Source organism: Tetrao urogallus (genome assembly GCF_951394365.1).
Source record: "Tetrao urogallus genome assembly, chromosome: 8".
Lineage (NCBI taxonomy): Eukaryota > Metazoa > Chordata > Aves > Galliformes > Phasianidae > Tetrao > Tetrao urogallus.
The window spans coordinates 29,639,465-29,655,330 of record NC_136821.1 but is presented as its reverse complement, the minus strand read 5'-3'; the positions used below and the strand labels follow the sequence as shown (position 1 = coordinate 29,655,330).

Sequence of the window (15,866 nt, the reverse complement as noted above, 5' to 3'; positions counted from 1 at the left end):
ATGAAGCAGCTGTCAGCAGAAACTGTTCGTCTGCTTTCGAGTTCTCAAGTGATTACATCAGTTGTCAACGTGGTGAAGGAGCTGGTAGAAAACTCCTTGGATGCCTGTGCCACAACTATTGACATTAGACTGGTAAGGCCCCTCTCCTTCTTGTACACTCATGTATGAAAGGAGAGGCTGGGAAAGTTGTTCCTCTGCCAGTGTATTTTTCACCACATTGCTGTGGTGTGAGAGAACTTAGTGTTCTTTATAAGTATCTGTTTTAACCTCAAACAAAAATAGTCCAAAATCAGTTCCCTGATAAGTCAGGAGATGGGCATACAGGAGTTGACCTGCAGGTGAGGTATTCCTCAGAAGCCATTGTAGTGGCAAGGTATAGGTTGAAGTCTGGACAGGTTTGTATCCTTGCTAACTTGATTAACCAAACTCCGATGGGTGATGTTATTGAGTGTCTCTGCCTGATGTGTCAGCCAGCTTTTACACAAGACAGGGAAACATGTGAGCTTGTAGTATAGCTTTAGATAATGTGATACTGCTTCCATTACAATATAAACCCAGTCATTTGATTAAAAATTGAACTGTGGCCAGGGCATTACGTGATATCTGTTTGTTAATTTGAACATCCACTGCGTGGCTATTAGAAAGACAAACACCCTGGAACCTGCTTTGTTAGCAGCAGGGTCAGCTACCTCAGTAGCATGACTGTGCAGTAAGCATATGGAATCATACTTTTATTCTTGATGAGATGTCCTGGGTTTGGGTGGAAGTATGCAGGAACCTGCTCCTCTTTACTAGGAGTGCAGAGACTACACAGGCATCAGTCTTATCAATTTCCCCGACTGAGCTCTGACAACAGGAATTCATGAGAATAATATTTAAAGTCTGATTTATACCTGCATGTTCTAATTTAATAGAGTAGATGAGCAACAGCCTTTGTTGTTATTTAGAGCAGAATTAGGAAGTAGGGATCTCAGGTACAGGTTTGTTAATGTTACTGAAGTGGCTGTTGTAAAAGGCAGACAGTTATTTCTGCTTCTCTTTCCCAGTGCAGAAAGTGGAAGCTTTAATTCTTACACCCCTCTCAGAGGAAGTTTAGCTCAGGATGAAAAGTTTCACTCAACAGCTGATCCATCTGGCTGCCTGAAAAGTGAAGACCTGAAACCACATGCTTGGCATTGCTAGGCCTTTCTGCCTTTCGTGATCTGTTCATCTTGCTAATGCTGAAGACCAGTGAGAAAAGTGGATTGTTTGTGCCATTTTATCAAGCTGAATTGATCTGAATTGATTTGCAGAGAGTTGCGGTGGAGCACTGGAACAGGCTGCCCAGAGAGGTGGTGGATGCCCCGTCCCTGAAGGCATTCAAGGCCAGGCTGGACCAGTCTCTGAGCAACCCAATCTAGTGTAAATGTCCCTTTTCATTGCAGGGGAGTTGGACCAGATGACCTTGAAAGGTCCCTTCCAACTCAAATGATTTTACGGTTGTGTGATTCCGTGAGTTCTAATGGGTAGCAGAGGTGGGACCATGAAGCTGTGATTAAAAGAGCAGGGAGTTGCATGTCTTGGCAGCAGTGATCTCTTAGAGTAACTTAAAGATCTTACAGCATCATGTGGTATTTAGGCCATTTAGCATGAGAGAGTGGTGTTACAGAATACAAAGTTATAACACTGTAATATTGAAAGAAAATGTGCCTGAGTATAAGTGAATAATATTGGGATTGAAATGGGAATTTGTTCAGTAACGTTTTGATTCAAGTTGAAGACGATAAATCTGCTCACTCTTTTTTCCGAAGCAGACAAATGGCATGGTTGCAAAAATTAAAATGGAACACAGTTGTCTGTAGTAAAATGCAGAAATCGTGCATTGTAGCATACTGCAGCAGAGTAGGAGATTTTCTTTTTCTATGTCTTGACATGATTTTATGCCCAGTTTGGGTATATTATGGTTTCCATGTTGTTTTCCAGCAGGAAGTTGGTTCAAATATTAGCAAAAACATTGTTTTTCAATCTGAACGTAATCTGAACATAGCACCATTGATTAACATGGAATGGAAAACATCTCCACATTTGTAGTGCATATCAACTAAATGTTACAGTTCTCAGCCTACCTCAGAAGCTTTTGATGTCTCGTAGCACAGACTGTGTGCGAATACACGTATTCTCTGTAGTTTGTTTTGCATTGCATTCATTTTTCTTTGAGAAGTAACCTGTAAGTACGTTACGTTTTCCTCAACTGCCTCCAGGCTGTGTCCAGGTGGAGCAACATGGCGAGTTTGTTTAATCAGTCATCCTTTGAGATGGCCCATCGTGTGCTGTGCACAGCATCAGTGGGCTATGGAAACATGGGAACCCCTCAGTTGAGACATTTTTTGAAAGCAAACCAGTTGTATGATTGCCACAACGTACCACACGCTACAGCACGCTTTTCTGGATGGTAGATCATAATCTTTTCAAAGAGCCACACATGGCTTCTGGGAAAGAAGTTGGCTTAGTGATCCTGCAGTTCTGCTCACTTTCTCTTCCTGCTTGTGATTTTTTTTCTTTTTTGGATGTCATTTCTGTGTGCGGGTTGTAGTGTTGCTGGAAGGAAGCATTTGTTTGCTGTGTCCGAGTTTGAGATGTTAGAGAATCTGAAGTTCATCTTTATCTGATCTCCTAATTGCCTGGGTTGTTGGAGTTTTATCTGCTTATGCAGATGTTTATTGAAATGACAAGTAATCACGTATACTGAAATATTGAAAGAGAAGCACTGCTTGCAGTTCCTTTGTCTGTGCCTTAATGCATTACTTTAGCAATGCGTTATTGTTGTTTTTTTTTATATTAGGAGAATTATGGGTTTGACAAAATAGAAGTAAGAGACAATGGCAATGGCATCAAGGTTGCTGATGTTCCTGTTATGGCAGTTAAACACTACACCTCAAAAATAAACTCTTCTGAAGATCTTGAGAGGTTGACAACATATGGTTTCCGTGGGGAAGCGCTGGGATCAATTTGTAGCGTATCAGAGGTGAGTGACTGGACTGCTGTGTTGTGATTTGCCTGCGTCTGTGAAAGTTTTAATAAATATCACTGCAAGGTCTTTAAACTGTTCTGGCAGCCACTGGGAACTTGTTTTTGAAACAGTCTGGTTTGTGTGTGCTGTCTTTCCCCACCCCTAAGTCATATCATAAGGGTTAGGAAGCAATATAGATTTCTTGTTAGTGTCCTGCATACTGTCATACTGGTTATACCAGTGCTGCGTTTGTTTTCCTCAGCAAGAATTCATCAGAGACAGCTTTCTTAGTGTTTCCTGTCTTTCTGTCATATCAGCATATAGATACGTGATTCCTTGGAATGATGTTTTGCCCCCCCCTTAGTGTTATGATGTCTAACAGCTTGGCTGAGTTTGCTACTTGAACTGAGCTAACTCAGAATAAGAAGCAGCAGATGGTGGCCAGGAGATATCACTTCAGGACGCTGATGGCCCACATAGCTGCAGTTCTAGTAAGGATTTCAGCCTTGATGTTATCTAAGTGATCAGCAGTCATGGGATCTTGTTGCAGTCCATATTGTTCCTTGACATGCATATGACTGCAGTTGCACAAACAGTTGTCTTTATGAGTAAACAGGAACCTGCTCCCTGGCCTACCTGAGTCTGATCCATATATCTTTGTTAACAGGGCTGGCATTGACAGTGTACTGATATTTAAGATTTAACTTGTAGACTAAAAGGAAGCTGGTTCAAAACCATCTGAGAGATGTGAACACGCAGCATCTACCTGTTCTATGGTTCTCTGCCTTTCTGTCTTTGTACTGAGACAAGGTCAAGTTTGGACTTTTTTTCCTGTCTCCCAAGGATCAGATACTGCAGGAAAATACTGAGATCACTGTCTGATGGGAACTGTCAGCTCTCAAGGTCAGGAGAGGTGTCAGAGGGTGAGAGAGTCAGACTCCTTGCTACCTTGGGCTACATTCACGTTGCACTAAGCGGGAGTGGGTTGCGTGTTTGGATGGAGGTTTCCAAAGAGGCTTTCAGAAGTGGTGGTGTGCTGGCAGATGATGATAGATCTCAGTGGTCCTGACGAGTTGTCAGGGCAGGATGCCATCTGTACCGAGCATTTAATCAGCCTGTGTTGCATTTCATAAGATACAGGGGTAGGTCTGACTGGTCTATGAAGTACTGTAGTAGGTATTTCGTTAATGTGGGGATCAGTAATTATGTTAATGAAATGCTCCTGGCGTTAATTGCATTCTGCCTACCCAAACTGCCCCCTGAAGTTTCAGTTAAGAGGTACATTACTACCAGCCCATAACTAGACCTGTAATATTGTTGTTTCCAAGTAATCAATTACTGTTTTTCTCTCCAGAGGCATGGCTGAATTCAGAATGATTCATATGAGGAAACTGAAATAAACCCAAACATCCTGAAGCTCTCTTTGAGTTATAGCCTTTATGTCTCCCACGTGCTTAAAGCATAGCGGCGCTTTGTTCAAAGTATTGATAGCTCAACTCACAGAGCTGGAACTTTGTTGAACTACTGGACTGTAACTGGTCTTACTAAAGATGATCTATGTCTTACCTTAGCAGTTTACAAAACATAGGGCTTCACGATTGCCAGATACACTGGGTGTGGAAGATTAATACGCTCTTTGATAGTACTTACATTTGTGTAACCTCACCTGAATTTAAGAAGCCGTCACAGTATGTCGTCTCTTGAAGGCTGAAGATGCAAAATTATCAGTTGACTTAGTTGTTTGTTTAAGTTGTGTTTAGAGTAGAAGACAAAGAAGTATGTGTGGTAGGTATTAGGAGCAGCTTATATTGTGTAGCATTGTGATGGAAATGTGTAGCTTTTGACTAAGTGAGTGGGAAAATGAGTGATAATGCAGAATGTTTTCTGTGACCAAGAAACACCTGAAAGAGAAGAATTTTATAAACTAATTACATGTAGTTGTGGTGACTGAAATAATATGCTGTTAAGAGTGATAGCAAAGCTTATCTAAGCTCATTCTGATCTTTTTGAATCCTTCATTAATGTGATTTTATTATTATTGTTCACAGGTTTTGGTCACAACAAAGACAGCTGATGATGATATCAGCACTCAGTATGTTTTGGATAGTAATGGGCATGTAACTTCCCAAAAGCCTTCCCATCTTGGCCAAGGTAGGATATTGTGTTCTACATTGTGTTGTGACAAGGATTTTCTTTGGGGCTCTGTTTGATGTCAAAATATCTGTTCTGTATTTAGAGGCTGTGTATGAGATCTTGGCAGCTGTGAACATCTCTTGCTTATGTCTGTCAGCCAAGAATGTGTTGTTAGCATGAGAAATAACATCTCAGAAGTTGCCTTAGATAGTAATTTTAAACTAGTTCTGCCTTATCTGACTCTCTTCTTCAAGCCAACAGAGTGGAAATAAAAAAGCTGTAAAAATTCTGGAGGGAGAGAGTTGCCCTACTTCTATGTGAGGGAATACCTGGGAGCAGCATGGCCAACCCAGTAAAGTCGTGTCTCCAGAAATTCGTGTGTGTGAAAGATCAAGGTTGCTGTCACCTCACAAGTGGCCTTAGTGTTCAGACATGGTGTGGGTTTGGGGTTGCACTGGTCTTTCTTTGTAGTCTGGTCAGCTATTTGTTGCCCCGTAAGGCCACGCCGTATCCTTGCTTTCACACTCTTAACAGACCTGTGTTCAAAGAAGAGGTCATTGCTCCTTTCTTGTGATTAAGGTGGACCTATGAGAAAGCAGTTGCTGCTTTCCTCTATCTAACAATACATCTGTTACCATCCTTAGCACATTCTGGTTGAGCCTCGGAAGCTCCTTGTCAGTATTCTGTCCCGTGATAGGTGCAGTGCCTTGTAAATGCAGAGCAAAGCCTGCCTGCCAGACCTGGCTCTTGGTCAGCTGACTGGCAGCAGGGAGCCCTTGACTCAGAAAAAGCTGCCTGGGGCTAGTTAATGGGCAACTCTTGTAGAAAGAGCTGAATCTGAAAACTCTACAATGTAGACAGTTAATTTTAACGAGAGAATCTTTTTAAGATTCAGGCTGTAGTGTTTTCCACAGCTAGAGAGCCCCTTACGGAGCCTGTGAATTGCATGGCTTTGTGTTCTGTCAAGATTGTTTAATGATTGGTATTGAAAAATGAATTCCATGGCATCTCTTTAGTACTTTGCAATATCTTTGTAGGGTAAGAATTTGCATGATCATATTGGTAGATTAATACCCCTCTTCTCACCACGTATATGCCTTGAACAGAGGTACCTGGCTTTTAAGGCATACCCTAATGGGAATGCCAGCAAAAGACCTTAATGGAGCTCAACGTTCCTTTGCTTCCAGATGCGTCTAATTGGTTTCTGAGTTTGTTAACTTTCACTAATAAAGTGGTTAACTTAACGTGCACTCAAAGAGTCTTTGGCTTTAATTAATGGCCGATTCTAAGTACTCTCAGCGTGTACAGATGAATGCTTATAGCTGCAATCATAACTCTAGACAAAGGAGGGGAATCCAAGCTTACATTGGTACTTATTTTCATGAGGTGACTGCTAATTGATATTTCTTTTCCTTAAGCTAATTTCATCTAGTGATCTGATTTGGTGTAGTTAGGTTTTATTTGCATGCAGTGGTATACAGACAGGGCTCTTCAAGAATACACAAAGTTTCCTTGCTATCCGGATGGTGATATGCTTTCAGTATAATGTCTGCTTGTTTTTTCGTCACCTGCCGTAGGTACAACGGTAACAGTCCTCAAGCTGTTTAAGAATCTTCCTGTGAGAAAACAGTTTTACTCAACAAATAAAAAATGTAAGGAAGAACTGAAAAAAGTCCAGGACCTCCTGATAGCATATGGCATCATAAAGCCAGAACTGAGAATAACCTTTGTACATAATAAGGTAATAATCGTTATTTCTCTGTCAGCTGTGTTAAGGATGTTTTTCTGATGAATTTGTGCAATTAATATAATACGTAAAATACTTCAACCCTAGGAATTGTCTTTCATCATAGATTAGTTTGGGACTTTTGCTTCTTTCTTCATTCTGTATTTATGTGCTTCAGGATGGTTACAGATTTTTATCTTAAAAATTTCTAAGACTCAGGCTCAGATCTGCCTTTTGGTCTGCTCCAGCAGATACTGTGGATAAATGTATGAAGTATAAATGTTGTCTCTTACGCTAGTAGTTTAAGCTAATTGAGCCAGTTGTTTGCTATTGAGGGGGAGATCAAATTTGGAGGCTTCTTGGGGACTGCTTTGGCTTCATGGGCGACTGAACAGTCATTGAAACATACAGCTACAGAAATGACATGTTGGGTGATCTCCTGTACCTGGCCCTTAATTGCATATAGCTCATTTTATTGGCTGTGCTCCTACTTTTGAAACATGGGAGGAATGTTAGGCCAATGAATTCTCAAGTTGCTACAAAGTAGAGAGTGACATCTCCTGGCCAGACCCCTCAGCAATTCTTTCCCTCTTTAGACTACTTTTGTTATTGACCCTCTTATTTTCCATATCTATTAATCTGTTTTAAGCAGCTTCTCTTTACTACCAAACACTCACAGTTGAGTTCCCTCTCAGTGGAAATGATGAGTGCCACCGTGCTTTCTTAAAAAGACAACAGGTTGTCTGCCTGTGCCTGGAGTTATCTAACATGCTCTGATGCCATATATATATATATGTGTGTACTTCTACATATCCCTAAGTGTAGATATTGTGAAGAAAAAAAAAAACACAAAAAGCCAGCTTTGCAGCTACTGAATTTGTATTCCAAAGCTCAGTGACTACTTTCAGTCTTATTGCATTGAGACTACAGAAAGTTTGAAACCACAGACTGCAAGGTTTTGCGCTTCTTAGGTTTCATTAAGCACTCTGACTTATCTAGCAGTGCTTCACGGAGTTGGTGTTAAGTATTGGTTAAAAAAAAAATAGTTTTGTATGTAATTGGTGGTGTGGCTTTTCCCTCTTTGATGGGTATGGTGAAATTTTTCTGTGGTTAAGCTGAGGCTTTTGTTTACTGTTATTGATTGCTGCAAGGTCTTAGTACAATACATCAACCTCTTTTTTCCCTGTTTGACTACAGTTTATCTTCTATCACACATCTGAAGTTTGACATGCTGTGTTAAGGAAACATCTTTTTTATTGTAGAATGTGGTTGCTCAGTTGACTTTCTTGAACTTGGGAACTGCTGAGTCACGGCCCGAACCTCTGATTGATCACCTGAGGTGAGCCAGGAGTCAGCCACAGGAGCACAGGTGAAGGCAATTCATCTGTGCTGCAGGAAGGGGTGGAGCCAGGCTGCACCCCTCCTAGACCTATTTAAGAGCTGGCTACCATTGGGGAAGGATCTCTCCTAGAGATCCCTTCCTCTGGTGCTTTCTGTAGGTAAGCCTTCCATTTATTCTCCTTATTATCCTAGTCTATTTTGCCTAACTGTCTTGTGATTATAACATCTTAATATCCATTGATTACACACTAGGCGAGCTAGGCAGGCCAAATATACTAAAATTTACATCATGTCTTTTCTTAGGAATTTCTATAAATGGGTTCAAGGGGGAGAACAATACTCCTCTAGAGAAAATGATTCCAGGGCAGATCCCAGGATTTGAGGGATCCCCCTATTGTGAGTTAGCAGTTACCATTGAAAAGTGGGGTCCCTTACACGTTATGGGCAATATCTCCCCATATCGCATGGCGGACTACTTTCAAGGACTTGGCAAGGATGTGCTCATCACTAAAGAAAGACAACTGGCTACCTCCACGGTGGCACGGCCACTATTGAGTGCCTTAAATCATGCGGATGTAAGAAATAATACTTTAGAGACTGAAAATCAACTTTTGAAAGATAGCATTGAAAAACTGGAGCATGAACTTGGCGTTTTAACAGGGAAGAAACCAATTCTACATCTTCCCGTAGGCCAAGTTCGTAACACTTCAATAAACGACCAGACTCCTGAATCAACAGACTTGGTTGATCAGGAAAATAAAATGTCTAAATTAGATCTTGAGTATCCAATTCTGACTGATCCACTAGAAGTCCGTCCTGTTGTAACTCGGAAAACAAAAAAGTGTAGGATAGACCGGCAGGGGTGCTGCCTGATCAATGGCCCCCTACCCAGACTCATTTACATGTAACGGCCCAGCCATACACGGCAACAGAATGGATGGATTTAGTACAGTGATTTCGCAGAAGCCTAGAGAAAGTGTGCCGGCTTGGTTATTAAGGCTGTGGGATTCTGGGGCAGAAAGTGTCTTGGTGAATGGCCCAGAAATAGCCAAGTTGGCCACCATGACTGTGCATCCAGCTCTCAGGTGATCAGAGGTTCAGGCCGTGACTCAGCAGTTCCCATACAAACTACACATCTATTGCATGGTTGATACAGATTTTGTATGTTCCCAGCTGTTTGGAAACTCTTGTTGATGCGCACCGAGATGTTTGTGCCTCTGTTCTACCAATCCATCCTATTGCTGCTAATGAAGAAAGAGTGCAGCCAATGTCCTCCAGACTGTCTTGGTTATGTTGAAGGTGATGGTTGTGAAATGCGTTATAGGGATGTTTTGTCATCAGGTTATCTCTGTACACATACAAACATTTTGTTCAGATTCTGAAAGTGGAAAGTATTTTTAACAGTTGAAATTGTACTTTGAAGTAGAGGAAAACAGCAAGCTGAAAATGAGAATGTTTAGGAGGGAAGAATAGTGATGAGAATGTGCACTGTGAGGGCCTGTGGTTGTGATCGTGTAAACAAATCAATCTCTCTGTTTGCTGGGAATACACAAAATCTGCCCGTCCTCTTTGCTTCAGAGGTAAACTCTTCAATGCTAAGTTTGGTAGAATGAATCAGTACAGATGCTACCTGCAGGCAGCATGTGTTCATTGTAATGACAGAGATGTTGCACTGCTGCCCTTATGTATGTTTAACTTACGCACACGCACGCACAAAAGAAGCTGCTCAGATTGGTTTAAACACAAGAGGTCGCTCAGTAGCTGTTGTTGAGCTGGGAGAATCAGAGGCCCAAAACATGATATAGGAAATTTTGGTTTGTCTGCGCACGTGTAACTGCTTTAAAATAGTCTGAAAAGTATAAAAACCAAACAAAAACAGGAAAAAAACACCCTTTGAATATACATTCTTGTATTCCTACTGCTACTGTCCTTTCTTGCAAAATAAAACCTGCCAATTGCACCATACCTTTTCAAAAATTTGAACTGCTGTGATTTAGGTGCATAACTTTCAACAGGCTGACATGCATTTGTTTTGCCATTATATAGCATGTGAATTTTAATTCTTTTTCCTTCAGATGATAAGTGCTTTTGTCATTAGCATTATTAAGTCAAATTGGAAGGTTCTTTTCCCTTAACAATCCTATAGGGTATGTATGCTAGGATGCACTACTGAATGGGATTGCCTGTTTTTTTTTTTTTTTTTTTTTTTAATTATTATTTTTTGGCAGTGCCTGTTGTATTTCTGTTTGATGTGCGCTTGGAAAATGAATTGCCTTTTTCAAATAGCTTTGTTTGTCATGGAGCTCATGGATTACATATTAGTTTTAAAAAATGTGTATGTCCAGTTATTCAAACGAGTTCCTAGAATCTGAGATTCCTGAGGCTGAGCCAATACTTTCTGCTGCATTAGAAGATGATAGACGTCAGGAGTAAGATCAGGTTCCAAGACTTAAAAGAGCAAAGAGGTAGCAGAGATATTAGGTACTGCAGAAGGAGACGAGGAAAGATGGTTTGAAGATGTAGAAAGGGGAGTACAGTACAGTGCATTTCAGAAAGCTCTTGCAATTAAGTCTGGAAGGCAGTAAGCCAATACCTTTTAAGATAATCCTTCTTAAAATCCTGTATTTTATAGGGAGTGAGAATGGAAGAAAGCATAGCTCTCATCGTACTGAGCAAGAATATATTGTGTGATGAGGAAGAAACTTTCATTAATGTATCTGAAGTTAGGCGCCTGAAAATGGTTGTGTATCAGATTCTGGATTGAATCTATTTTGGGAAGTCAGGGGTACTCTTGAGGTGCATATGCATTTTTAGCATTCCCAATACACTGACTGCATGCTGTATCTCCACTATATTGGTTTTGTGTGTGTGTTGTTTTTTTTTTTCCAGTAGCGTGTGCCTTATGCTTCTGATGACATTTCTGTTTTTGTTCTCTTGTGGCTGTGGCACACAGTGTGTCTGTGTCAGTACAAATGAAAATATTGCCATTAATTGTCCCATTTGTTTTCTGTTGAGAGTGATGCTCTTACTGCCTTAGGGTGGTTTTCTAGTACGTAAGAAAAACAGATATCCTTTTGTCAGTCCTCCGAGGGTTTATTCACTGGTGTAACTCTGTCAGTGAATTTCTGATAGGGAATAGTCAATTCCTGTTTCTGCTCAGAATGTTTTGTTTGCATTAGCAATAAATAATGAATCACTTTGCAGATCAACCCTTGAAGTACTATTGCTATTTTGACAACTTGGATTAGCTAGTGCTCCTTCTTTTTATGAAGGTTTATCCTGCCAAGACATTCTTTGAATACTGATAATGTCGATCCTCTTGCCAGTATGGTTATGTTAGAAAGGTATTTTTCTTCTTTCATCACCATGTTCCTTGAAAGCATATTGAATAATGAGACAGCCAAATGGAAATAATTTACACGAGTATTCAGCAAGTTTATTTAAAGTTAACATTATCTGAAAGCTTGCTAAGAACATTCCAAAGTCAGCTACTGCTGAAGCCACGTCAAACCCCTCGGCCCGAAATGCCACATTTCAGCCCCTGGTAAGCTTGGGCTGTGTTGTACAAGCAGTGCTGCTGGGCTCTGCCTCGAGCAACTCTTCACCTGCTCCTTCCCACTTCATGTCTGTGGCCCAGTCTCAAGCCGGTGGTGTTAAAGGGATACCTTGGCATGTTGAAAGGTGGTATACTTCAACTCCGTTCTTGTTATCTGTGTTCCACAAACACCAAGAGGAGAGAGGACACCTGGCAGTTCTACCTTTTCTAACAATTTCAGACATAGAAGGGCTGAGTAAATCATGGCAACAGTTAATGCAGGTGTGCCTATCAACAGGTAACATCAAACACAACTGCTGCCATGCACAAAGGATGGCTGGGCCTTAAGGCTCAATTTGTTTTCCAGTTTCTATTAAGAAAAATCTACAAAAGGGAGTGTTGTTGTTTTTTTTTCCAAGTGCTTTTCAGGCATTGAAGCCTTGGTCTAGGACTGTTTACTGTCTGCTTCTGGGGAAAAAAGAACCTCGGGATGCCGGTGGTCTGTCCTACAGCTCTTTCTTTACCTGTGGTTGGCATTCTTTCTTAGCCAGAGCCCTTTTGTGGTAGTGGTTGGTATTGACCTAAATGATGCTACCAGGTGCTAAGTATGTACTTGGTGAGGAAATGCTGCTGCTTCATTATCTGAATTAGTTTTATGTAAGAATTTGGAGAAGTCTTGACCTCCTACAGTCTGTATCCATTAGTCCAACAACAGTTTGGTTTCTGTCTCTGAACTTTCCATAGTAACTGTGGGGTTTTTTTCTTCAGAGATGGAATAACCAGAATTATGCATTAGGGTAAGTTTTCAATTTTTTGTTTAATAATGGGATCATACTTCATCTTTACTCATTCTCCTTCCAAACTCTTGTTAGCTGCATGTTGAAAAGAAATCTATGTTGAGCATTAACAGCAGCGCGTAAGCTCTTTTTTCAGTTGGAAAGGCTACTCTATTTAATGTAATGATGATGATTGACTCCCTCAGTTGTGCTTGAAAATATAAAGGGGAATGAGCAAAAGTCTGCAGTGCTCTGCAAGCAACGTGCATTCAAGTTGATCTGGAATTCAGTCTTTTCTTCTGTTCACTGTTAAGTGGCTTTGCTGAGAAAGCCCAACAGAGAGTTAATTCTGATGTTTTTTGTGATGTGGCCACCTGTCCACTAGGAAATGCGCTGAGACCCTCAACTCAGCTTACATCAGCCAGAGAACAGCTGCCAGATGGTAACTACTTTTGGTCACTACCAACCTGGTTGAATTTGAACTGGTGACCTAGAGGTGAAATGCTTTATATCCTATTACTAATTCCCTGAGGTTTCCAGTTTCCCATCCATCACTTTTTTCAAATGACAGCCCAGTATATGTCTGAAATCTCAAAACAATTACTGCTTCATATAGGCAGCCTGGGCTGCAGTATCTGAGATGTGCCTCTGGCTCTTGTAAAGCTTGCACATTTCCCTTACGGGCTTGAGACAGGTTAGTGCCAAAAGGGCATTTCCAAAGCTGCGTGGGAGCTTCCCTTCTTCCTTAGCAGTGAGTTTTGTTAGGGTTAAGTATGCCCTTTGTTACTTTTGCTAACTACTGTACAACAGAAGGCTTTTAAACTCCCTTTAATTGCTGTGATGATGTTGCATCCTCTGAAGGATAGTTTAGATTTTTATTTTTTTTCTCATTCCCGTTAGAGAAATATGATTTCTCTAACTGGCTGCTTGTTGACTGTGTGTGGTAAAAGCAGACAAAAAAAACCTGAACATTCTTCTGTGTTTGTAATTCATGAAAGCTTTGAAAGATCTGTTACCAGAAGAAGGCCTGTGGCTCCCTGCAATACCTTTTGGTTCCTCTCGAAACTTACCCTCCAGTCCCCAGGCCAACACTTGTGTAGTGCATGATGCTCAGGAGTGCCTCTTTGTTAGCAGGGTGCTCTCATACCACGAGGGGGAAATTTGAGCAGGAAATACTGAAGAATTTGTAGAATCAACGGTGCAGTGGAAAATAACTACCTTTCATCAAACTCCATTGATAGCTGTGATGTCTGATGCCTTTGGGAGAGGCTCATTGAGTGCATCTTATGATGGGGAACAACAGTGCCTCGAGTTTCTCTATTCTGTGCTTCCAGCAGTGATTGAATCGCAGTCAGTTACAAAGAGGATGAGATAGCTGATTCCTCAGAAGCAAATGCAAAATATTTGGGGAAAACAGTTACGATTTGGTAAAGGGTTGTTTTCTTTCTAAGCTAAACTGAGAAACTGCCATAATCGCTGTTTTTAAGGGAAAAGTATGCAAGAGAATCTCAGTCATAGAGTCACTAAGGTAGGAAAAGACCTCTAAGATCATCCAATCCAACCATTCACTTATCATCAATATTTCCCACTAAGCCACGTCCCTTAGTAAAACATCTAAAGGTTTCTTGAACACCAGAGCTCTCTCCTTAGGGTAACTTACCATGGTTTTTAAACCAATACACCAACTATGGCTTGGAGCAGATCAAACAACACTGATGCTTCAAGGCTGGGTTTTTAAACTACGTGGCCAAGTCTTTGTCTTGATATGTTCTTGATCTTAGGTGATAGCTTTTCTTCCACTGCAGGAATGTGCCTCCCCTTGCAGCCAGGTGTCTGCGCAGCGTGAGCAAAAGCTCGCTTTCATGGTGATGGGTTTTTTATTTCCCTTTGGCTGATTTCACACTTTCGATATTGCTGTATTGCTGCCTGGCTTGGTTCGTGTTTGTGTGCCCTCTTAAGAAATAGCTGATGTGTTTTTGGTTGTGAGGGAGCCTAATAAGCTGTTTTGCATCAGGAAAGCTAAGAAAGCCACTGCTCCAAAAAGATAACTGTCTGAAGTAAGATCTCAGGTGCCAGAGGGATGGGATTTTTGGAGCACGTAAAACAAAGTTGGGCTGTGAAATGCAGCTCTTGCTAACAGAGCAAATGGATTTCACCAGCCTACAGATCAGTTACAGAGCTTTCTCTACTAGCCTTTTACACTCAAACTTTTTTACAGGATAAAAAACCACAACGATTATCACAAAATAAATGAAGAAAAAAATAAGGGATTTGGGTACTGAAATCCACATGACCTTAATTCCAGAATCTCAGCTGTGCTAAGGCAGGCTGGTTAAGTACTGCCGTTGGGTAGTAGTAAGGTAAGCAGGAGGAATTCATCTCAGTATAGTAATTGTTCTGCATTACCATCACCAGCAACAGCATCCAGTCCTCAGCTCTAACTGGGATTTTTGTTTTTGTGACTGCATATTGCTGTGGCTGCTCATAGGAGATCTAGAACGTGAAAGATGGGTTGGGATGAAGAATGGCTGCAGTTGTTCCATTGTCCTTCCTTGGGGTCTTTGAGGAGACATGGTGAATAGCTGCTATTCTCCTCAGTGACAAATATTAGATATTCTGATGGGAAGAGGTTGCCTACTCTTTTTCCAGTCATTACACATTTTTCGAGGAATCCTTCTAGGCTATGTGTAATATAAAATAGAGATTGCTGTTCCAGGCATGTGTGTGTTAATATACTGCAAAAAAAGGTGGATATCCATGTTCTAGAGCTGGATGGGGCCAGGGAAATACATACAGATACATGTGTTTATCTTCTGTAAATGTGCAATACACTTTCATATACATTGGGACTTTTAAAGTAAGGCCAAGATCATGTAATCTCCTTCAATGAAGCCAAGAGGAAGGTGAGATATATTTGGCTGGCTCTAACAAACCCTAAGATGGTCCGTATGTAATAATATATCTTTGAGTAGGCTGTTTTTGCAGTGTCATCATACTGAGCAGAGTCGGATTCTTCCTTGGCTCATCCTGGACACCAGGTTTATATGACCTAGAAAAAAAAAAAAAAAAATACGAGGGGGGTGTGTGGGTATGTATTTTTAGCTGAACTAAAGGGTATAATCAAGGTTAAAAGATGAGGGTATAGCAGGAACCTCATGGAAACGGGCACTTTTTAAAATAAGTAAAACGAAGTCATCATTGTTTCTTAATGGATTACTTTTTAAAGCTTGCTGATGTGTGGAGAGTCCAGAAAATAATTTCTTTCAAATTAACCAGCTGTTCTTACATTGTGGCTTCACAATGTGCAGTTGGGGTTAAAAAACAGTGTGCAATCCATTCCATGTCCGTTTTGTAGAAAAAAATACA

General features: G+C 40.9%; 1 protein-coding gene across 2 annotated transcripts in view; it reads left to right on the top strand.

Annotated features, from left to right (window-relative positions):
- Positions 1 to 15,866, top strand: part of PMS1 (PMS1 homolog 1, mismatch repair system component) — a gene marked incomplete at both ends in the record, with an annotated part of 39,046 nt that continues 23,180 nt past the window's right edge. For both annotated transcript variants that reach the window (XM_079539204.1, XM_079539203.1), the window contains 4 exons: positions 1 to 132; positions 2,822 to 3,004; positions 5,038 to 5,140; positions 6,700 to 6,863. In XM_079539204.1, coding sequence (XP_079395330.1) covers positions 1 to 132; positions 2,822 to 3,004; positions 5,038 to 5,140; positions 6,700 to 6,863 — 582 coding nt within the window. The remainder of the gene's footprint in view (positions 133 to 2,821; positions 3,005 to 5,037; positions 5,141 to 6,699; positions 6,864 to 15,866) is intronic.